The sequence below is a fragment of the Ilyonectria robusta genome (genome assembly GCF_021365365.1).
Source record: "Ilyonectria robusta strain PMI_751 chromosome Unknown BGZ61scaffold_2, whole genome shotgun sequence".
NCBI lineage: Eukaryota > Fungi > Ascomycota > Sordariomycetes > Hypocreales > Nectriaceae > Ilyonectria > Ilyonectria robusta.
This window is the reverse complement of record NW_025764436.1, coordinates 1,314,751-1,335,759: the sequence shown is the minus strand read 5'-3', so window position 1 is coordinate 1,335,759 and position 21,009 is coordinate 1,314,751. Positions and strand designations below refer to the sequence as shown.

The following is a 21,009-nucleotide window of genomic DNA, read 5'->3' as shown; positions in this document are numbered from 1 at the left end:
TGAAGAAAAGAAAAGAAGGTTTAATCATGAACCGGAAACAGTCGTTTCCCAAATCAGAACAATCACGCTATCCATAAACTCATTCTCGGACCGCTTGAAAGTCGCGGTATCTCCCACAGCGGCGCGCTTCACGTAGGCCTGCCACACGGCGCCGTCAGTGCCTCGCACCGAGTCCATCAGCCGCCACACGTTGCGGCGTCCCGTCCAGAAGAGCATCTTGCGCTTGATGTCGTCCTCGTCGAGGTGCAGGGGGCCGATGACGGCCTTGCGGCCGACGCCGGTGTTGGGCATGTCGGCCATGTTCATGCCGTCCGGGTACTCCGTGATGGTGTACCCGTTGACCAGGATCCAGTTGTCGCGGAAGCGGTAACGCTGCAGGAAGCACGCCTCGCCGCATACGTCGGTGACGAGGTGCGCCATGCTCGGGTTGAGCTGGTGACGATCCTCGTAGTGGTGCAGCGCCAGCGGCGGGACGCCCGTCTCGTAGCTGTCGGTTCGCGCGGCGTATTCGTCGTTATCGTTGGGCGAGTAGAAGCTCGGGAGCACACGCATCTCCATGTCGGTGTGGTGCGTAAGGCAATCTTGTAAGAGGGTGTCCCATCCCTTGCTCTCCGAATCGGCGCCTGAGCTGTCGAGGCACGAAAGCCCGGTGGCTCGCGACAGAGCAGAGCGCGTGAGGAACACAGCGCCTCCGCCGTACGTGGTTACGAAACCGTCTCCGATGGCCCAATCGGCCCTCTCGCTAGGCAAGCCCACGTAGAGCTCCTTGTCGGAGTTGTAGTTGAACAGGCGGTGCTGGAGGTACGACAGGTTGGGCAAGAAGACCTTGTCGTCGAAGATGCCGTACCACTTCTTGCGCTGGCCTTTCTGCGCCAGGGTACCGCTAAAGTCCTTGATGATTTGCATCATGCCAACGTATCTCTGGGCCACGGACATGGGCTCCGTCGAGGTGGTGACGTAGGCGTCGATTCCCTGGAACTTGAGAATCTCGCTGAGCTCCTTGACCTGGTGGTCTGGAGACTGGTTCAGGACGAGCACAAATGTCGCACCGTTTCCGTCATGGCTTCCTCCCGTCATCCACCGCGCCCAGTTCTTGACCATGGTGAACTCGTCTTCCATGACCTTTTCGTAGGTGGTGGAGATGGCGAACAAAAAGTCGGAAGCGTCTACCTGCGCAGGGAGCGGGCTCCCGGGGACTGGGACGTCCAGCTGCTTCTGAGCGACCAACTGGATACGGCTGGGGTTTTCCACATCGATATAGTTGAATTCGTTAGAATGAAAGTCGGCGTCGAGATTCGTCACGGACGTCCACTCCGAGTCCTGCTCGAGGGCCCGGATCTTCCACGCTGACCATGCGGTGGAATTCGTGAGACGATACTTGTTCTTGAGGCGATTCAAGTACTGCTCCTCCGCCGGGGGAGCCGCTGCGGCCAGGTCCGCATAATCGATCACAATGTTCCTCGTCTGAGACCTCGACAAACGCTGGGTGTAGAGGAAGAAGACGACGACAAGCACAAACACAAACAGCCGGATGACCTTGGAGGGCAGGGCTGGGGGGCCGGTGAGCACGACCATGGTGGGGGAATGAACGTAGGCAGATCACCGAAGCGGCGACCTGATATAAGTAGAAGCAAAGGAGTGACTTGGGGTGGGAGCGAAGAGGTCTGGATGAAGGCGAGGCTACCGGCGACCAGCGGGCATGCTGAAGAGCATAGGAAGAGATCACACAAGTTACAACGGCGGGACGAGAGACGAGGGACCTACACCTTGCGTCACAATGGGCGGCAGGGGACACTTAATAAAGCTTATATGGCGACAGTATTATCTCCAAGAGTGCAATTTGTGGCACGGCATCAGTGGCAGATCCGGTCCCTAGACCAGTCCTTGGACTAATATGAATTGAGTGCGCGGTGGGCCGATCATCCTTCAGCCAAGACGTGAAACTGATAGCCCCGGTTTCAATAAGCATGGATACAGCGACGAGAAGGGGAAAGAGGGTGATAAGTTGGCGAAGGAGGGGTATCATGGATGAGGAGCAATTTAACCCAGACCAGGGGCCGGTGCTAATAGCTTGATTGGCGCCAATCATGGGGTCGCTGGTCTGGTCGCGTACATACTACGTGGTAGTACGTGGTAGTTCAGGGACAGGACGGACGCACAAGACCAGTGAGAGACATCCACAACGGTTGTCAGGATCGAAAGGAGCCTCCTCAGGAACCGATGGGTTGTGATTGGATTCCATAGACCCTGACTGCATCTGCATCCCGCGCCTGGTGATGTCAGGGCTGATAACCATATTTGCCGTTGAACGCGTATAGCCACCGCAAGATGACGGAGTGGGCGCGCCAGACGCACGCCCGGCTCTAGTAAGCAAACTAATGACATGATGCAACCCACTTCTCCTCCTCATCGTGCGCGGAATAAGCCGGTTTCTAGCCTGGACGCGAATCCCTAATAATATTTGCGACTTTTGTTGAAGAGCGCTGACCGCCTGCATCCCAGTCCTCACTTTGCCGCTTCGGCGCCAGAACCCCCACCTCCTTGACCCTTGACCCTTGGCAGTTGAACCGTTGGTGTCGGCCCTGGTCCAACGGGGGGGACGAAGCGTCTTCCCGCCTGGAGACCCCCGCTCGTGGTATAAGTCATGGGCTTGTTGGCTAAGACGGTCGCTTTCGCGTGCTGGTACATGTCGAAGCACTCCGCGAGAGCTTGATCAATCGTGTGGTTCGTTGGGACCATGGCGGTATCGAGGATCTCTCTGATGTGATCTTCGACTTCTCTAAACTCGGCCATGTTATATCCGTAGCGGTCCGGCAAGCCACTGTTGTGAAGAAACGCAAGTAGCCCGGCAATGATGGTGTTGGCTGCGCCAAGAATGGTGATGGGCGTGCCGTGTTGCAGGCTGAGCGAGCCGAGGCCTGTAAGGCTGGCTCCGAGGAAGAGTTGCAGGATCATTAGAACCTATCGCATGATGCTCGCAAAATGGAAATTGTAAAAGGCCTTTGTGCGTTGATAGACAACATCCCTGTAGAGCCCGCGAGGAAGTCCTTTGGGAGGCCACCACCAGCTGACAGGGTGCAGAGGCGCTTGATTTTCTGCATCTTTGACACCCCCAACACCATGCGCGAGAACCGCCCACTCGGCGTGCGTGAGAAATCTGTGACGGGGGATGTTGCAAAGGCCCAGGTCGTGGCTCCTAGGGGTAACGCCACCATCGGCGTCCTCCTTGCTGACGGCGTGCTGGATGTCTGGTGTATCCAGAGTGCAGGTTGTGAAATCAGCCGCTAGGCTAGGTTTAGGCTGTTGCGACATGGGAGCTGTAAACAACGGAATAGGGGGGATCAAATTGTAGTAGGAGAGTTTGTATGATTTGCTGAAACGAGTCTGTTCATGCGTTTAGGAATGAGTATAGGGGTCCCCGAAATCGCAAATGGGAGCACTTACGTGGTAGGGCCTGACGGATTCAAGAGCGAGGATTCATGAGGTCAAAAGGTTAGAAAAAGTAGAGAGTCGGGATGAGAAAGGTTGTTGAGTAGACACGGTTGCGGATGGAGGTTGGAGAGAACAGGCTCTATGGCTAAACTTCTGTGTCTATTGCCATGTTCGTCATTCCTTCCGTTGGAGAACGCCTCTGAGGCGATTGAGAGATAAGGGCAGGAGCATTCTTGAGAAATGCGCTTGCATTATTAACAACTGCGTTTAAAATGTAACACTTGTGGGAAGGTTCCAAAAGTGAAAGCTGGCAGTGGGAAGCACTTATTCTACTCTTGGACATTACGTCGAGATACGACAAGAGCCATGCACATCCTGCCTATTGCAAAACGCGGGTGGCTCCTTGGGCATTTAGATATCAAGTCTGCCATCCAAGGCAACATTTCTCAAACCCAGGTATTATGTTAAAATAAGAGTTAGTTTCGCGCCTTGGTTACCCAGTGGCTTTATTATGAGAGAAGCGGAGCAGATATTGTAATTATGTCGTTACTTGAGAGTTTGATCTTCAATTGACTTCGTCTTGCTACCTAAGCTTGAACCCCTGTGAGACATGGCGGGGAGCTTACAGAGGTGGGGAGCAGCTCCTCACCGCCTTGGTGACGAGCGGCAGAATTGTCAAAATTTGGTTCCCACTTGACTTTTAGCATCTCGCGACCACACCAGGCTGCCCTTCTTGCGACCCGCTTGCATGTATCGCAGTGTTCTAAGACCAGGGCCAATTTCTGGCATACGCGTGAAACTTGAGCTTATAATCACAATCGCATCGATACTTCCTTCTCCAAGAACCCTCCATTCGTCCCGCAGCCGCCCTGCTTATAGCCAACAACAAATCGCTTGCCACACTTTTTCCACCACTACTAAGATGGCTGGCGACGCACCGCCCACGAACACGGTCGAGCATGGTGGCAAAGAGTACCGAACCGTCACGGAAGGAAAGGCAACTATCCTAGTGCCCCAGGGCGCCAAGATTGGCGAGGATCGTGGAGAGGTTCAACAAGTCTTCTACAACCCCATTCAACAGTACAATCGCGATCTCTCGGTTCTTGCGATCAAGACATACGGCGAAGAGGTTCTCGAAAAGAGACGAGAGCAGTATGAAGCGCGCATGGCAAAGCAGGGGAAGAAGAGAAAGCGCGATGATGATGTGTCAAAACCTAAGGAAACCGCTGACGAGGCCGGAAAGTCCACAGTCGAGGGCCAGTCGCAAGCTCTCGAGCAACCAAAGTCTGGGGTTTCGGAGAAGCAACAGAAATTCGAGCCCCCGAAAGCCCAGTTCAAGATTCTTGACGCTCTGTCAGCGTCTGGATTGCGAGCCCTTCGATATGCTCATGAGCTGCCCTTCGTAACCTCTGTCAAGGCGAATGACCTGTCTGATTCGGCCGCGGAGACGATCAAAATGAATGTAAACCACAATGGGCTTGAGGAAAAAATCACCGTCACGCAAGGCGATGCTCTCGCACACATGTACCGCGCGATTGCGGACGATTTGTCGAGTCGAGATCGACAAGGGAACGCCGGCAAGGCTCACAAGTTCGACGTGATTGACCTGGACCCTTACGGTACGGCCGCGCCATTCTTCGATGCTGCAGTCCAGGCTGTACGAGACGACGGTGGTCTTCTTTGCATCACCTGCACAGACAGCGCTGTGTGGGCTGGGCATAGCTACTGCGAGAAGACGTTTGCCTTGTATGGTGGAATTCCCATTAAAGGCATGCACTCGCACGAAGGTGGTCTACGACTTGTGCTGAACGCAGTTGCAACCTCTGCGGCTCGCTACGGTCTGACGATTGAACCCCTCCTTTCGCTTTCGATCGACTTTTACACCAAATTCTTCATTCGTGTTACCAAGTCTCCTCAGTCCGTCAAGTTCCTCGCTGCTAAGACGATGCTGGTGTACAGCTGCGATCAAGGCTGTGGTGCTTGGGAAACACAGCCTCTCATGAGAAGCAAACCGACGCCCAATAAGAAGGGGTCTGGGGCTTTCTACAAGCACACTATGTCTCTCGGGCCGACTGCTGATCGGTTTTGCCAGCACTGCGGATTCAAGATGCACATCAACGGCCCGATGTATGGAGGACACATTCACTCCAAGGACTTCATACAGCGACTCTTGGAGCAGATCCCCGGAGCGGACAGCTCTGTCTATGGCACCTTGCCCAGACTTGAGGGTATGCTTCGAACGGCTCTTGAGGAGTATCTCGAAGGACCAGAGATCAAAGAGTCAATCGATCCCAAGGATATCAAGCTTGCAGCCATTGACAACTACCCCTTCTTTGTCATCCCTAGCAAGCTGGCCAGCGTGGTCAGTTGCTCGACCCCTGGCGAAGATATGTTTAGAGGGGCCCTGATGCACCTGGGTTACCGAACTACGAGAAGCCACTGCCGACCGGGAAGCATCAAGACCGATGCCCCTTGGTCTACAATTTGGTGGGTGATGACTGAGTGGATCCGCCAGAAGTCTCCCATCAAGGAAGCAAATATCAAGTCATCCTCGGCTGCTTGGAAAATCCTGAAAGAGGCGGGCCTGGTTGGCCGTGAAGATGCTGGATCGGAGGAAGCACCATCCAAGGATCAGAGCACAGAGATGGAGGGGGTGGAACAGCAACAGGCGTCAGACGCGAAGGCCAATGAGTCAGCCGATGCATCAAACGGAAGCGAGGCTGTCCCTCCAACCGAAGAGGAGCTGCGCAAGACATTATTGTTCAACGAGGACTTGGTGCGACTTGTGCGTCGACGTGGAGAACAAAAGTATGTTCGATACCAGATGAATCCTCGGGAGAACTGGGGTCCGCTCTCCAAGGCCAGCAAACGGTAAGATACAGACATGGATTGTTCCATTCCAGTCGGAATACCATACTTGAAGGAGAGGAATGACTGCGCCCGATTTACTTAATTCGGTCGTGTGGATTCGGTTGATGCGACTGGCGTCATCTGGAGCCTGGAGCGGACAATCTTCGTCAGCTGGAGCCGGCCCCACAAGCGATGGTGCAAATCCAGGGCAATGCCAGAACAAACCGAGCCAAATAGCGCAGCTCTTCTAAAAGCACCGCCCTCTCGGCTCCGTCAGGCCGATTGATTGCTCCTTCACATGCAGGGCGTTTGCTCGTGACCGCGCTACGCGTGCTTGCTGCCTCACCTGCCTCACCTGCCTTTATTGGCCAGATAGCTACTCCATCCCAACACCACACATACATACATCCCATTCATGCATCTATCAAGATCGGTTGTCCTTGTCTGAAGCGAGCCGTCCCTTTCTTTCTCTCTCTTTTCTCCTCTCTATGAATCCGGTGTTTCATCCATCGTTGCTACTGTGTCCCGCCCCGTTCCCCGCACAATGAGCTCCGCACTGTCGCAGGCGCATCCTCAAGAGGTTCTGCCTGTAGATGACGTCGCTTTCGCAGACGGCAATCTGACGTGGACTCGAGCCGGAACATCCGAAAAATTTGATGGCGACGAAATCCTGTTCATTCTAGAAGCACCAGGCACAAATACCGTGGACCTGGAGTTCATCATTTGTTGTCTCAAGGAAGTCCCCGAAGACCAGGGAAACCCGTATCGCCTCTCTCTGTTTAGAACCACAGAGATACCTGCTGAGGTACCAGAGCGATATGTCATTAGGGATTTGCCGCCTTACCTCCGCCATGGGGTAAATGCCGAGGTAGACGTCATTGTCTCGACCAAATCCGGCACGGGCTTAGCCTTGAGAGTATGGGAAGACGTACTGCAACACCTATGGCAATTAATCGCAAGTCACGTTGGTGAGCAGCGTACGCTTCAGGCCCACGGTCGCCAGGCACCCACAAGCGAGTTGTATTACCGACTCAGTATTACGCAAAGTGCGGAGACCATTCGCAACTTTTCGAAAAGTGTATGGGCCTCAAACGACCAGAGCCCAAGGTCAAGAACCATTGTCCTTCTCAGCGGAGACGGCGGAGTGGTGGAGCTACTGAATGGGTCTGATCAAGACTCATCACACGCGACCTTGCCCTTGATGGCACTGCTTCCTCTGGGGACGGGAAATGGTCTCTTTCATTCCATGCACAAGCCTCTATATCTGAGTCCCGGACCAAGCCCACTGGTCCATGGACTACGAACGCTCTTTCAGGGAACGGCTTCTGATCTCCCGGTCTTTCGAGCGTCCTTTTCACCGGGTTCTCGAATAGTCACCTTTACCGACAAAGCGTCTGCGACTGGTGAATCCAATAATGATGCCAAGTTTTTGAAAGAAGAAACCTCTGTATCCCACCTGAACGGCGCCATCGTTGCTAGTTATGGGTTCCACGCCAGCATTGTCTACGAAAGCGACACGCCTGAGTACCGCGTCCATGGCAACAAACGCTTTGGTATGGTCGCCCAGGAACTCCTCAGGGAGGCCCACGCATACGGCGCGCAGGTTTCCATTCGCCGTCCCGGATCGTCCAAGTTTGAGGGCATCCCTCGGGACACGCATGCATACGTGCTCGCCACACTAGTGTCGAACCTAGAACGGACGTTTACCATATCGCCCGCGAGCAAGCCCCTCCAGGGACAACTTCGCCTGGTTCACTTCGGGCCTGTCGGAGGCGAGAGGACAATGGAGGTGATGATGAAGGCATATGACGAGGGTAAGCATGTGGATATCAAGTGGGATGATGGTGAGCAGGTTGGATACGATGAGGTGGAAGAGGTTCGAGTCGTCATTTTGGAAGAGGAAGAGAGGTGGCGTAAGGTCTGCATTGATGGCACAATCGTCGAAGTTCCAAGCGGCGGGCAGATGAACGTGAAGATGTTGGAGCGAGGGCCTTTTAGGGTGTTGGCAGATTCTCGTCTGTTGCGTAGATAAAGAGGCGCCGGGGGGGTTGATACAGCATCCGCTGCCTGGTAGTGTATTTGTTGATTGGCACGCATAGTTCAAGTTATAACTCGTCTCACTGTTGGAGTAGTTTCTTCACCCTCTTCTCCATGAGTTGCTCGAACTCATCCACTCCATTCTCCAAAACACTCATCTTTCCTCCCTTCAACCGATACACCACTCGCCTCCTCGGGCTCTCTTCGTCATCGTCCTCCTCGTCGCTATCCTCTTCATCCTCATCCCGTGCCCCCTCCACCACACCTCGCATGAACCATCGGTCGTGGCTCACAAGGATGACAGCGCCCTCCCAATCACGCAGCGCCTCCCGCAGCGCCGTCACCGTCTCGTAGTCGAGATGTGTGGTGACTTCATCGAGGATCAGGCAGTGAGGTTGTCGCCACAGCAGCCGGGCGAGTTCGACGCGGACGACTTGGCCACCTGAGAGCTTCATGAGAGGCACGTCGGAGGCGAAATGGCCGGGGAGGCCGAGCTTGCCGAAGAGGCCACGGAGTTCCCCCTCGTTAATCTCATCAGTTTGCGCTCCAACCTCGCGAGTGAGAAGAGCTAGAGCTGTGAGACCTGGTTCTTCGCGCCCGATGGCCTGGAGAGCGTCGACGGCGTGCTGGGAGTAGTAGCCCAGCTTCAGGCGCGGATGGGCGGTGACTATGCCGGAGGACGGCCGGGTTTCGTCAACTAGCAGTTTTACTAGCGTGGACTTCCCGGCGCCGTTCAGGCCCAAGATGCCGATGCGGTCGCCCATGCTGACGGAGAGGGTGATATCCTGGACCACGAGAGGGGTCTTGGGCGAGTATCGAAATGCGACCTTTTCGAGGGAGATGAGCGCCCCTGGGAACCGCAAGTCGAGGGTCTCTGGTAGGCAGATGACGACGGGGCGGTCCTCGGGGGCGATATCAATATCCTCGCGAGCGGTGAGGTGAAATCCCACGAGGTCGCGGTTCAGCTTGAAGCGGCCGCCGCGATTGCTGACTTGCAGGCCCCAGCGGTCGTCGAGCTTCTTCTGTCGGGATTTTGCCTGTCTGAGCTTGTTCTGGTCGTCGTTGGCCTTGCCGGCCTTGATGTTGGCGGCAATGGACTTTTCAATGTGTGCCTTCTGCTTGTCCTGAGCGTCCTTCATCTTGGTGAGCCAGAGCTTACGCTCCGACTGGGAGGCCTCATAGGTGGGAAGATCACCGTGAAAAGATGTAAGCTGCTTATCCTTCAAAATGATAATATCAGTGCAGACGGAAATGAAGTCGCGATCGTGGGAGACGAGGATCAGGGTCGGGGCCTTGTCCGTATCCTCGAGACCTTGGAGGTAGCGCTGGAGCCAGATGATACCCAGGAGGTCGAGGAAGTTGGTGGGCTCGTCGAGGATAAGAATGTCTGTCTCCTGGAGCAGAGCTGTTGCGAGGGATGCGCGCATGTGCCATCCACCCGAGAGACTCGTGATGGGCTTCGCCATGAGCGACTCTGAAAACCCAAGACCAGTGAGTATCCTCTTGGCCTGCGACTCCGTCTCAGCAACGTGAGAGGGATCGACCTGGATCTGAAGATCGGCTAGCATATCAATAGCCTCCTGCGTTTCCGCTTGGAGGATATCGGGCGTGATGTCGTCGTTCGCCTGCTCCAAACTACACAGGCTTATTAGAGTCAAGGGGCTCGATGGTGCTCAATGACGTACACAATGCCGGACTCGGCAACGACTTTCTCGTATGCCACCAATGCTTTACGCGCCTGCAGTCCACGAGCGCCACTGCGAAGTCTGGCGTCCTTGTCGAGTCGGAAGACACGTTGCTGGTGGCGGTGATGCTTTAACTGGCGTAAGGCTCGAACCGGGGCGTATGAATCCGAGGCATTGACGCCTTCGGATAGGACTGCAGATATGAATTATGAGAACAGATGCGGTTAGAAATTTTGAAAGAAGGCATACCCTTTATCTCCTGCTCAACAGTCTGCTTCGCCGTAGCTCGCTCAATCACCTCTTCCAAGACGCTTGCGGCAGAGCCACCTTCAGAGGCAGGCTTTCCATCGGAATTCTCACCGACGAGTCTAGATTGCTGCAGAAGTGCTATTCTGGTTCCCTCGGGGATTCCAGGGATGAGCTTCTCCGCAATAGCCTTGAGCAACGCTAATGACGAGTTGGTTAGCAAGAATCACCTTGAAGAGTGCTCCAAAGTCAGAGTCGTACTAGATTTTCCTGTCCCATTGCGTCCGACAAGAGCATACCGTTGGCCTTCCTTCAGCCTCAATTTGGCATTAGTGAGGATCTCAATGCCCTCAGCCTTTGCCTTGCCCTTGCTCTTTGCCGTAGACTTGCCGCTGGCCTTGCTGCCCGAAGTGACGGTGATGGAGATGCCTTCGATGTCGAGCTGCGGGTCCCCAGAGTTAGATCCTGGCTGTCTGTGAGAGGTGGGCTTTTAATGGACGTTTGTACCTCGCGATAATTGGGCGACTCGATGTGAAAGCGCGTCTGCTTTGAGGTGCAGAGGATGGTCGCTACAGATTCATCGGCAATCGACGTCATCGTGGACAGCAAGGATTGAAGAGAAGCAGAAGCAGAACAATTACTCTGGAAAGAAGAAAAGGGACAAGAAATTCAAGAAACGCAATCTAGTATCGTACATTCAGTGATTGATGGAATGAAACCAGCAGATGCGCTTTGCTCCCGCACTGGAAGCCAACTGGCACTACATGGGTTAAGTAGTTGTCTTTGTGATGGCGATTTTGGGTGCTCTCCGCGGATTTTCCCCGCGATGGCTTTGCTCTCAGCCAAGTCCAACGCCAACGAATCACGGTCCGGGAGCGACGAATAAGGTGCTTTCGGAGAAGAAAGACATGCCACTTGCCCTTTCCGTGTAGAGGTGCCGCCATCAAACTGTCGGTGACTCATACCGGATGACTCGCTACATTTATTGAATTAGGACCCGCCAATCGCCACGCCTCCGCCTTGCTGCAGTTCAATTTGTGTGACCCCAAGATCTACAGCGCGAATAAATCGATTGTGTCAGTTTCGGGGACGCTGCCAGTCAGGGCGGGAAATGACTGCTTAATGAGTGAGTGAGTGACTCACTCATTGATAGATCGACTCGCTATTTCGCGGTATTATCATTCACAAGCTCTCTCTCACGCGACGTAGGTACCTAGCCAACCTACACTATTTCCATAGCACCTCTCGTTCTATCGGATTAGTTTCACGTTAATTGTACGGTTGAAAGTAAACAGGAAGAAAGGAAGAGGAGAGGGCCAGATGGTAAAAAAGTTTTCTTATTTTTTCCTGTGATTTCTTTTCCCCAATTATATCTCTTCCCTTGCGACATAAAATACGTCGTTTTATCCCTCTTTGGGGCGCGTGCCATTGGAGCATAAGTCCACCCACGATTGCAGCAACATCTGACTGGGAACCCCGTGGTTCTCAGAATTGTGTTTGGTATGCTAGTCGACACGGGTGGAGATACTTTAATATCCAATGACTCCATTCTTAAATGAGACTGGCTGTGTTTGAAAGAGTTGCATTAAAGACCTCCTGAATGTGACTGAACTCTGGGGCTGCTGCATCGAGGGTCGTTTGTCCTGCAACTTATATTCTGGATGAATAGACCCTGGTAAAGAAACTATCTGTTATTTTTTGTAACAGGTTGCGGCATTTGCGAACTGGCTCCTCACCCAAGTGGATGTATGCTTGTGCCACTTGTGTTCCAATATAGAGGTCATCGGGCGACGAAGGGTGAACCAGGCTGGTTCTGGGCTCTGGAATCGAGGATGCAAGACCCTTTTCCGTCTGGTAACCCTGACCCGACGCAGCAGTTGACATCCCCGTGCGAGTTCGGGCGTATAATATATAATAGATGAAACCAATTAACTGGAAGAGACATCTTCTTGAGGTTTCGGGGATGTCGGAAGCGGTCGCTAGGCGCTCAGGGCGTGGTGAATTTCGGCCGTCATCGTCGTCCTCAAGTCTGTTGTGAAGCCTGTGTTTGGCCAGGTCCTCGGCAGGCTCGACCTCCATCCGTCGGAGGAATCGGGAGAAGATTAGCATCCACAGGTGAACGTTCGTCTCGGTACACTCCTCCTCCCCGACGGCGACATCGAGGAAGGGGGCAGGTGCTGACGGAATCAGCCGCCTCTCCTTCAAGACTCAGAGCCAGAGATGGTTTGGGGGGGGCCATGGTTAGGTATAAAACGCCGCCTCTTTCGTTTTGGAAGTCTTTCCGTCAGCTTCTCAGTAGAGTCGACGTTCAGCCTTGCGATGGACTCCGGGTGCGAGCTCCTGGAGTGGATGTGTCCACGGCCTTCGAGATCAGTTCGGGGACGGTACCCCCAATGCCCCCCAGCATACATGTGCTCATTGGCCTTCAATCTCTTGCGCCGTAGTAGTGTCTGGCGCCTTCGCCAGGCAGTATCGTAGTATCGTAGTATATGCCCAGGAACGATTGCAGATCGAGTCCTGTATAAGAATCGACCGGCTTTGCCAGGTCGTCTTGCTGACAAGCTAAGGTAGATTAGAGGCATGTCATGTACCACAGGCCATTGGCCTCGATTACCTCAGTATGCGAATGCGAGTACCCAGAGCTTCGAACCAAGGCGATGAGACAGGCACCGCCAGTGCTGGGACTGGCTTTCGTTCCGAGAGTCATGAGCTTGCCGGTGCGTCATGCAGGTTGTGGACTTTATGCATTGTCCTAGACTGTCGTTAGAGTCTATTTGGTCACTCAAGGGAGAAGGGATCATGTGAACTTACTCCAGAGCCAGGGCTGTCGTTCAGGGTCTTGGAAACAGCGTGGTATATAGAAGTTGTGTAGAGAACTGAGTTGACAGAGACTTGATGGGGTATTTATGCCCGGTGTCAGTGACAGAGGCTTCTGGAAACTAGATGCTGCATTCATGGAGGTTTGCATAGAAACCTGTCCACGATGCAGCTTGCTATTACGCTGGTCGGCAACTGGATTGCTTGTCGATGTCACAAACCTGGTTTACCGAGCTTGTCACTCAACCTGCTTGCTCAAGCAGACTTACAAGGGACTCCAAAGCTTCCACAAACAATCAATAACTACACTACCAGAGCGAGAGGGAACGGGAAGTCGAACATGGGTCGACGTTTGGTCAACTTGTGTGTAACACCCCGTCTGCATTATTGGATCTCGCCCTTCCCACCTAACCTGCTTTCGGAGATGAAGATAGAAACTTGATCATTGAATCTATGATTCATTCCCCTTATTTGAGTCGTGACTGATACGTTTACGAAGTTTGTGTGGCCCTATTTACTGGGTGCTGTCGCCTGCATTACCTACCATGTTTCAGCATTCCATTGCTTTCGTTTCACAGAGTCGTCTTCCACCGTGGCCAGCCGTTAACCGCTGTATTTGGCTTCAAACCTCTCCTAACATAACGCCTGCTGGATAAAACTGCCCAGCTCTGTGCAGAGTAGTGATATTCAATCCTTGCTTGCATTATTCTTCCACTTGAACAGACCAAACTGTCAGCCCATGTTAGCCACTAAGTCGCTTCAAGTAACCACCTGCCTAATTCTTCCAGGGAACTTTTGCAATGCGACAGAGTTGCTTATCACCAGTCGCTAAGATAATGCTTGCGACTCCAATAAATAACCCCACACTCCCCATTTTCCCACTATCTCAACTTCTCTCATTAACCTCCCCAGGAATCTGTATTGTTGTCACCAACATGAACTCATCCACTCCCCAATGCGTGCCCTCTGCGGACAACGCGTTCGGTCCGATGGTCGCCGTCGAATGTCGCCAGGGATTCGACTTTACCGTCACCTTTGAGCAATCCATTCTTGTCCTACTTCCCGCCACGCTTCTCATCGTCGCGGCGCCTCTTCGTCTGTTCCATCTTCGCCATTCCCCCGTCAAAGTCGCTGGTCATGGCCTCCGACACCTCAAACTGGTCAGTGAAAACAATCCGCATGCACTATTCGCCGCGTTTCGTCCTCGATGAATGGGAGTCGAGATTAACACGCAGAGCTCAACAGGCCGCCATCGCCGTCTTGGCCGCCCTGCACCTTGCCCTCGTGGTCCTCTGGGCGACGCGTCCTCCAGGCGCCCGTTTCAGTCGTGTCTCTATTGCTGCTGCATGTGTCTCCTTTGCCTCAAGCTTGATGTCCTGTGTCCTCTCGTATGCTGAACATGTCAAATCTCCGCGCCCATCTTCCTTGTTGAATGCCTTCCTCCTCGTATCTCTGCTGCTGGACGCGGCACTGCTCCGCACCCTGTGGCTGCTGCCCTCGTCCATCATGAGTGCCTCCATCCCAGCCATCTTCACAGCTGCATGCTCTTGCAAGGCTGTCCTCCTCATCCTTGAGGCATGGGATAAGTCATCATACTTGATAGCCGGCGCCGGCCCGTACGCACCGGAGGTTACGGCCGGCCTCTACGCCCGGGCCGTGTTTGCGTGGGTCACGCCTCTGCTGCAGACGGGCTTTCGGAGGCTGTTGAAGCCGGTGGATCTGTTTTCGCTGGATGAAGATATGGGTGCGGCGGGCTTGGTCGAGAGGTTTTGGTGGCATTGGACAAAAGGTTCGGTTTGTCTCTTACATAGCTACTCCCATATTATTAAAATCACCCTTAAATCCGTGATGTCCTTGTACTAAACGTTTGCTCAGCATCATCAACACGCAAGCACCGGCTCATTCGATGTTGTATCATCACTTTAAGATGGTCCCTCGTCGCTGTCGTGCTCCCACGACTCGCCCTCCTGGCCTTCACCATCTGCCAGCCCCTCGCGCTGAACCGCTTTCTCATCTTTCTCGACGATTCATCTCAGCCCGCCACCATCGGTTACGGTCTTGTCGCCGCCTACGGGCTCATCTATTTCGGTATCGCAGTTACGCAGGCCCTCTATTGGCATCGCAATGGCCGCTCCGTCACCATGCTGCGGGGTGTTCTTGTCTCGGCCATCTTCTCCAAAGCTACCGAGACGAGCATCACGGCAACGGATGATTCGGCGGCTGTCACTCTCATGTCATCCGACGTGAGTCTCTATTTCAGCGCCATTCTTCTCAGACTAATTGGTGCGCAGGTCGAAGTCATTGTCCGGGCCATCAAGGAGATTCACGAATTCTGGGCAAATGTTATACAGATTGTCATTGCCACTTGGCTGCTGAGTATCCAAATCGGATATGCCGCCTCAGGTCCAATCATCGTCTCTGTTGTAGCCCTTCTCGGTACGGTCGGGGTTGCGCCTCTGGCGAAGAAGTATCAAATTGCCTGGTTGGCGAAGACGCAAAAGCGAGTGGGTGAGCACAATCCAGATCTCGATACCTCTCATACAACTCTAAATCTCCTCAGGAATCACATCCGCCATGATCGGGCATATCAAGAGCATCAAGATGTCTGGTTTGGCGCAGAAGCTCTCTGAAACAATCGCAAGTCTACGCGTCGAGGAAATCAAGACTGCTAAACCCTTTCGTGTTGTCGGCAGCATCACTTCTTCGATGGCTCAAGTGCCTCTTCTACTCTCACCTGTGGTGGCCTTTGGTCTGTTCCAGGGCGTGGCTGCAAATTCTAACCAAACACTTGACGCAACAAGAATGTTCTCTGCTCTCTCGCTCATTATCCTTTTAGCCCAACCGCTTTTCTGGATGTTTGAAGTCGTTCTTGACATGAGCGCTGCTCTTGGAGCTTTCGAACGGATTGAGAAATTCCTCGTCCAGAATTCACGTCAAGAGTATCGCCAGGTCTATCCACAAGCACCGTCTGAGATTCCCCTTGAGCACGATTCGGAGGCTGTGGAACTACAGGTCCTTAGAAACCATACTCCTACCTCCATGGTTAGCAAGATCTCAGAAGGTTTCGCCGTCGATGTTCTAGAGGCAAATTTTGCGTGGTCAGAGGAGCGGGAAGTTCTCCAAGACATCACTTTTACAATTGAGCGCAGTCAGTTTGTTCTACTGATCGGACCAGTCGCCTCTGGAAAGAGCACACTCTTGAAAGGGATGCTTGGAGAAGTTCCAAACACGACTGGTAGGATCAGTCTAGCCAGTGAACGGCTCTCCTGGTGCGATCAGACACCGTGGCTCTTGGTATGCAACCCAGGGTCTATTACTCCCCTGCCTTAACTAATTGAGTAGAACAAATCTATCCGGGAAAATATCATTGGGTACTCTCATTTTGATCCAAGCCTCTACGACCTCGTGGTCAAGTCCTGTGATCTTGGAAGGGACTTCAAGCAGCTGTCAGAGGGTGATATGACTGTGGTCGGAAGCAAAGGTCTTGCTCTCAGTGGAGGGCAAAAGCAACGAGTTGTGAGTACGCAGGTTCTGCTGTCCAATCTTTGCTAATAAATCCAAGGCTTTGGCTAGGGCAGTGTACTCCAGGCCGAAGATTGCCCTGTTTGACGATGTCTTCAGCGGTCTGGACAACCATACTGCACAGCGGGTCTTCAAGAATATCTTCCTTAAGGATGGATTACTTAGGAAATTTGGCACCACAATAATCCTTGCCACGCAGTCAGGTAATTTCGCTATCGCAGAATTCTTGCCATCATTAACATGTCTATAGTGAGCTTCCTTTCGTCCGCGGACTTGATACTCTGCCTTGATGGGAACGGAAAACTCTCTGAACAAGGAACTTTCGATCATCTTCGAAATTCTGGCGGGTACATGCAAACACTCGTCAAAGACATCCCCAGTTCTCAATCCATTGGTTTTGAAGATTCTATTGACCCCGTTGAACACGCCGACAACACAATGGTCAACTCCAAGGCCAAGCCAGTCAAGGAACAGGAACCAGATGAGCGCCGCCAACTCGGCGACAGGACCGTCTACCGCTATTACTTTGGCAGTATAGGTTATACTTTTCTCGGTACTCTGATTGCACTGGAGATTGTGTGGGCGTTCTTAGAGAGTTTTCCCAGTTCGTTGAGATCCTACCCTATACTCCAAGCATCACGGAAGAATACTAACAAACCATAGCTGTGTGGCTGAAATTCTGGACAGATGCCAACTCAGATGGCAAATATCAGCGAACTGGTTATTATCTAGGCATATATGCTATGTTACAGGTCATGGCTGTCGTTTGGTTCGCTCTGCTCATCTGGTTAGTGCCGTAAAATATTACGAGAACTATTGGAGACTGACAGCAACACAGGTTCGTCCTCGTGATAATCGCGGCCAAGTCCGGAATATCACTACACCACAGGCTACTGTGGACCGTCATGAAGTTCGTCTAACTCCTAGATGAGACTTGATCTGTTGCTAACGTATACAGGGCCCCACTGTCCCTGTTTACGACCACAGACATCGGATCTATTACAACGAGGTAGATGCGCCAGTTTACATTCTACCCTAGTATCTCTCAATTCTAACACCTCTGGCAGGTTCTCTCAAGATGTTGGAATGGTCGATAGACACCTCCCTCTCGGCCTTGTCGTTACACTTGCTAGTGTGTAACCCCTATTGCCCCCTCTCAAACCATCTCCTCTCTAACATCCCAACAGGCTTCTTCGGCGTCATATCCAAGGCTGGTCTGCTCGCCGCCTCCTCCTACTACGTTGCCGTCACCTTTCCTTTCCTCTTCGCCGTATACTTCTACCTCCAGCGTGGCTACCTCCGCACCTCACGGCAGCTTCGCCTCCTCGACCTCGAAGAAAAAGCCCCCGTGTACACTCAATTCCTAGAGACACTCGATGGCCTCTCGACCCTCCGCGCCTTTGGCTGGGCACCCGCTGCCATCGAAGCCAACCACATCCTCGTCGACCGATCCCAGCGTCCGTTCTACTTGCTCATCATGGTACAGCGCTGGCTAGTCCTCGTACTGGACATGACTACCGCGGCCCTTGCGCTCCTGGTGGTTGGGTTTGCCGTCATGCTCCGTGGCGACGTGGATGTTGGATTAACAGGCGTGTCGCTAGTGCAGCTTATAGGGCTCAGCGAGACACTCAACATGCTCATTCAGTTTTGGACGTCAATAGAGACCTCGATCGGAGCCGTGGCACGGATCAAGCAGTTTGCAGAAGACACACCAGAGGAGAGTCGACCTGGGGAGACCCAAGAGCCGTCGACCGCCTGGCCTGATAGAGGAGGAATCCAAATCAGAGACTTGATAGCATCCTATGAAGGCAAGGAAGAAGTCAAGGTTCTCGATGGAATCAATCTTGACATCAAACCGGGCGAGAAAGTCGGCATCTGCGGCCGAACAGGGAGGTTAGTAGCCTCTTGACGTGATCACCGTCTCCTTAACAGTCTACAACTAACGTCTTCCAGCGGGAAGTCTTCCCTTCTCCTCGCCCTCTTGCGCCTCCTCGATCCTTCCTCCGGTACCATCACTGTCGATGATCTTCCTTTGACAGCCTTGCCACGAGAGACGATCCGTACACGATTCATCGCCATAACGCAGGACCAGTTTGTCCTCCCCGGTACGGTCGGCCAGAACATCGATCCCTTCGGCACTTGCTCCCTGCCAGCTATCGTCGAGGTTCTCCGACTCGTCGGCTTGTGGGACACGATCGAGAAACGCGGAGGTCTGGAGGCACCGTTCGAGGAGGACATGTTGAGCCATGGTCAGAGGCAGCTGTTCTTCCTGGCGAGGGCGGTGCTTAGAAAGGCGGTTGGAATGGTGGTGCTCTTGGACGAAGCTACGAGCAGGTAAGTCTACAGCGCGTGTTATAGATGGTGACCCCGTTCAAGAAACGCACTGACAACAGGCCAGTGTGGACCAAAAGACGGAGGAGGTTGTGAAGAGGGTGATTGAAACCCAGTTTAGAGAGCACACCGTTATATCCATCGCCCACCGTCTGGACACGATTCTGGATTTTGATCGTGTTGTAGTCATGGAGAAAGGCCACATTGTTGAAGTGGGCAAACCAACAGAGCTTCTTGCATCATCAAGCAGATTCAAAGCACTTTGGGGTGCCAGCTTCAGCACACGCAACTAGATCACGCAGATTTAGAAAGGAAACAACCAAGTATATCATGGGCTCTTGCAGTGTTTAGCCTATTGGAGGATTGTGTATATTAAATAGTAGTCTAGGTATCTAGTTCGTCTCTCTCGACAACGACGAATCTCCCCTTGCCAGCCCTCGAGGCCCTGATATGTCTCTCAACATTCTTGGCCATATTGATAGCCTCTCTGTAGTTAGTTCTCTCCGATGGAAGTGCGTCATCGCCAAGCTTTAATCCCGTGTAGAGTCGTAGCTCAGTGATCTTGCCCCAGTTGGTGACCCAGTCCACATGGTCATGATCAGACTCAGCCAAGAGGGCCTTGAACCATGGCGTGCAGCCAGTGAGGTCCAGAAACTCGAGTGCGTACAGGTTCTTACTCAACAGACGCAGGACGAGCAGGGCTTCGCTCCAATCGTGATCGATGGAGTGGGAGTAGAGGTTGGTCCCGCCATACGGGATGTTGCCCTGGGGTGAGGCGACGAAAGATTGGCGGCCCCGGGTGATGAGACACGGATCGGGCCAATAAGCGAGACTCAGATGGGTGAGGGAGGTGAGCTTGGAAGACAACCCGATGAGCTGTTTCCAGGATGCAGACGAGGCATGGCGGGGATCTAGGGCGAGCGATAGGTGGGTGAGGTTCGGGAGAAGTGTTCGGGGAGGGCTTAGAACGGTCTCGGGTACGTCCCAAGAATCCTGGGGCTCCGTCGAATCCTGATCTGTTGTCGGGAAAAGTAGTTCACCAACATCCTTCAGCTTAAGGGAACGGCCGATAGAGCCGGAAAGATCGAGGTAGTTCACCTCGCCATTGGAAATGGTTCGGCCCTCCAGGTCATCCTCGGTGAAGGTATCCGGGGGCGGCAGGAGAATTGCCTTGAGGTCGCTCAGAGACAGACCCTCTTCGCTGGCAATGCCAACAAAGCGTATCAGTGCTGCCTTGAGATGATTGGGCACGAAGTACAGATGATATTGATTGTACACGCGATGGAAATCCCAATCGTACGCCAGCTTCCGTAACACAATGTCTATGAGACTCCCTCGCGCAGGGAGGTAGGTCCCAGGCAAACTCGTGTCAGCCAGACACAGGTTCAATCGCGAAGCGCCCGACCAGGCGCCAGAGTTAGCATCGTCCGTCAGGCTACGGGAGACCCAGCTCCGAGGGGGAGGAGGTCCGGCGGGAAGTCTCCTGCCATTTCCATCGAACCTTTGGCGAACAGGGCGTCGGGAACGGGGCGCAGGGGTTTCGGGGATCTGGAGAATCTCCCTGATGACAGGAGGAACGCTCGGGGCGGTGGCTGGGTGAGCGGGCTGGGTGGCCGCGGATGGTCCAATCGAGGTACGACGCAAGTTTGCTAGCAGCTCGTTGACACTCCGTTGGGGCCTGTCTGCTGAGCACGGCTTGTGAGACTCTGGCGGCCACGAGGGAGGAGGTTGGAGGTTGGAAGGGGGGGGGGGGGGGGGGGGTCTCAAAGGGAAGCAAGCCGAGAGGACCGTCTTCGGCCTTGGGGGGTGTGAGGCATCGGGAGGGAGGGGTGTGGCGGGGGAGAAGGCGGCGATGGGGATGCGCTTACCGGCGATACTGGACGATGAGCCCGCGGTTGGCTTGAAGGACTTTATGTTCCTTTTCTTCGGCATGCCCGGGGGAGGTCGCCTAGTGTGGAGGGCGATGTAGGGGGAAGCGAGAATGGGAGAGAGAAGCGGAGCGCGAGCTCTTTTGTCCCAGTGAATGATGACGAGAGCAAGTTTAGGGTGGATTCAAGCTCGGGTTGGATGGACTAGATGAGTCAAGCTG

General features: G+C 53.6%; 8 protein-coding genes across 8 annotated transcripts; 3 read left to right on the top strand and 5 right to left on the bottom strand.

Annotated features, from left to right (window-relative positions):
- Positions 1-24: 24 nt before the first annotated feature.
- BGZ61DRAFT_526836 (uncharacterized protein) lies at positions 25-1,575 on the bottom strand (the record flags this gene model as incomplete). The annotated part of the gene is made up of 1 exon (XM_046253022.1): positions 25-1,575. The coding sequence occupies one exon, from the start codon at positions 1,573-1,575 to the stop codon at positions 25-27; it is 1,551 nt and encodes a 516-aa protein (XP_046110596.1).
- A 930-nt stretch (positions 1,576-2,505) lies between these two features.
- Positions 2,506-3,312, bottom strand: BGZ61DRAFT_526835 (uncharacterized protein; the record flags this gene model as incomplete). The annotated part of the gene is made up of 2 exons (XM_046253021.1): positions 2,506-2,961; positions 3,073-3,312. 2 exons carry the CDS (start codon positions 3,310-3,312, stop codon positions 2,506-2,508), a joined length of 696 nt encoding a protein of 231 aa, XP_046110595.1.
- A 486-nt stretch (positions 3,313-3,798) lies between these two features.
- On the top strand, positions 3,799-6,307 carry BGZ61DRAFT_489669 (putative N2,N2-dimethylguanosine tRNA methyltransferase; the record flags this gene model as incomplete). The annotated part of the gene is made up of 2 exons (XM_046250239.1): positions 3,799-3,888; positions 4,238-6,307. 2 exons carry the CDS (start codon positions 3,799-3,801, stop codon positions 6,305-6,307), a joined length of 2,160 nt encoding a protein of 719 aa, XP_046110594.1.
- Positions 6,308-6,826: 519 nt separating this feature from the next.
- On the top strand, positions 6,827-8,314 carry BGZ61DRAFT_341431 (ATP-NAD kinase-like domain-containing protein; the record flags this gene model as incomplete). The annotated part of the gene is made up of 2 exons (XM_046239401.1): positions 6,827-7,246; positions 7,286-8,314. The coding sequence occupies 2 exons, from the start codon at positions 6,827-6,829 to the stop codon at positions 8,312-8,314; spliced, it is 1,449 nt and encodes a 482-aa protein (XP_046110593.1).
- Positions 8,315-8,399: 85 nt separating this feature from the next.
- On the bottom strand, positions 8,400-11,107 carry BGZ61DRAFT_502561 (ABC transporter; the record flags this gene model as incomplete). The annotated part of the gene is made up of 5 exons (XM_046251736.1): positions 10,758-11,107; positions 10,512-10,692; positions 10,254-10,451; positions 10,005-10,197; positions 8,400-9,963 (listed from the first exon to the last, which is right to left on the bottom strand). Exons 1-5 carry the CDS (start codon positions 10,845-10,847, stop codon positions 8,400-8,402), a joined length of 2,226 nt encoding a protein of 741 aa, XP_046110592.1. The 5' UTR covers positions 10,848-11,107.
- Positions 11,108-12,451: 1,344 nt separating this feature from the next.
- BGZ61DRAFT_472191 (uncharacterized protein) lies at positions 12,452-12,957 on the bottom strand (the record flags this gene model as incomplete). Its single annotated transcript, XM_046248306.1, has 2 exons — positions 12,452-12,812; positions 12,842-12,957. The coding sequence occupies 2 exons, from the start codon at positions 12,955-12,957 to the stop codon at positions 12,452-12,454; spliced, it is 477 nt and encodes a 158-aa protein (XP_046110591.1).
- Positions 12,958-14,002: 1,045 nt separating this feature from the next.
- BGZ61DRAFT_583698 (P-loop containing nucleoside triphosphate hydrolase protein) lies at positions 14,003-19,254 on the top strand (the record flags this gene model as incomplete). The annotated part of the gene is made up of 15 exons (XM_046256331.1): positions 14,003-14,227; positions 14,313-14,856; positions 14,943-15,310; positions 15,359-15,575; positions 15,628-16,361; positions 16,410-16,583; positions 16,630-16,792; positions 16,840-17,193; positions 17,253-17,376; positions 17,428-17,499; positions 17,548-17,598; positions 17,657-17,721; positions 17,777-18,482; positions 18,543-18,923; positions 18,988-19,254. The coding sequence occupies 15 exons, from the start codon at positions 14,003-14,005 to the stop codon at positions 19,211-19,213; spliced, it is 4,404 nt and encodes a 1,467-aa protein (XP_046110590.1). The 3' UTR covers positions 19,214-19,254.
- On the bottom strand, positions 19,245-20,952 carry BGZ61DRAFT_440957 (uncharacterized protein). Its single transcript, XM_046244540.1, has 2 exons — positions 20,789-20,952; positions 19,245-20,605 (listed from the first exon to the last, which is right to left on the bottom strand). The coding sequence occupies exons 1-2, from the start codon at positions 20,850-20,852 to the stop codon at positions 19,305-19,307; spliced, it is 1,365 nt and encodes a 454-aa protein (XP_046110589.1). The 5' UTR covers positions 20,853-20,952; the 3' UTR covers positions 19,245-19,304.
- Positions 20,953-21,009: the final 57 nt, after the last annotated feature.

Bases quoted from the DNA above. Each gene is read 5' to 3' on its own strand.
- BGZ61DRAFT_440957 (XM_046244540.1), bottom strand. From the start codon at position 20,852: ATGCCGAAGAAAAGGAACATAAAGTCCTTCAAGCCAACCGCGGGCTCA. The intron at 20,606-20,788 runs GTAAGCGCATCC...AGCCGTGCTCAG, and splicing joins CTCATCGTCCAGTATCGCCG to CAGACAGGCCCCAACGGAGT.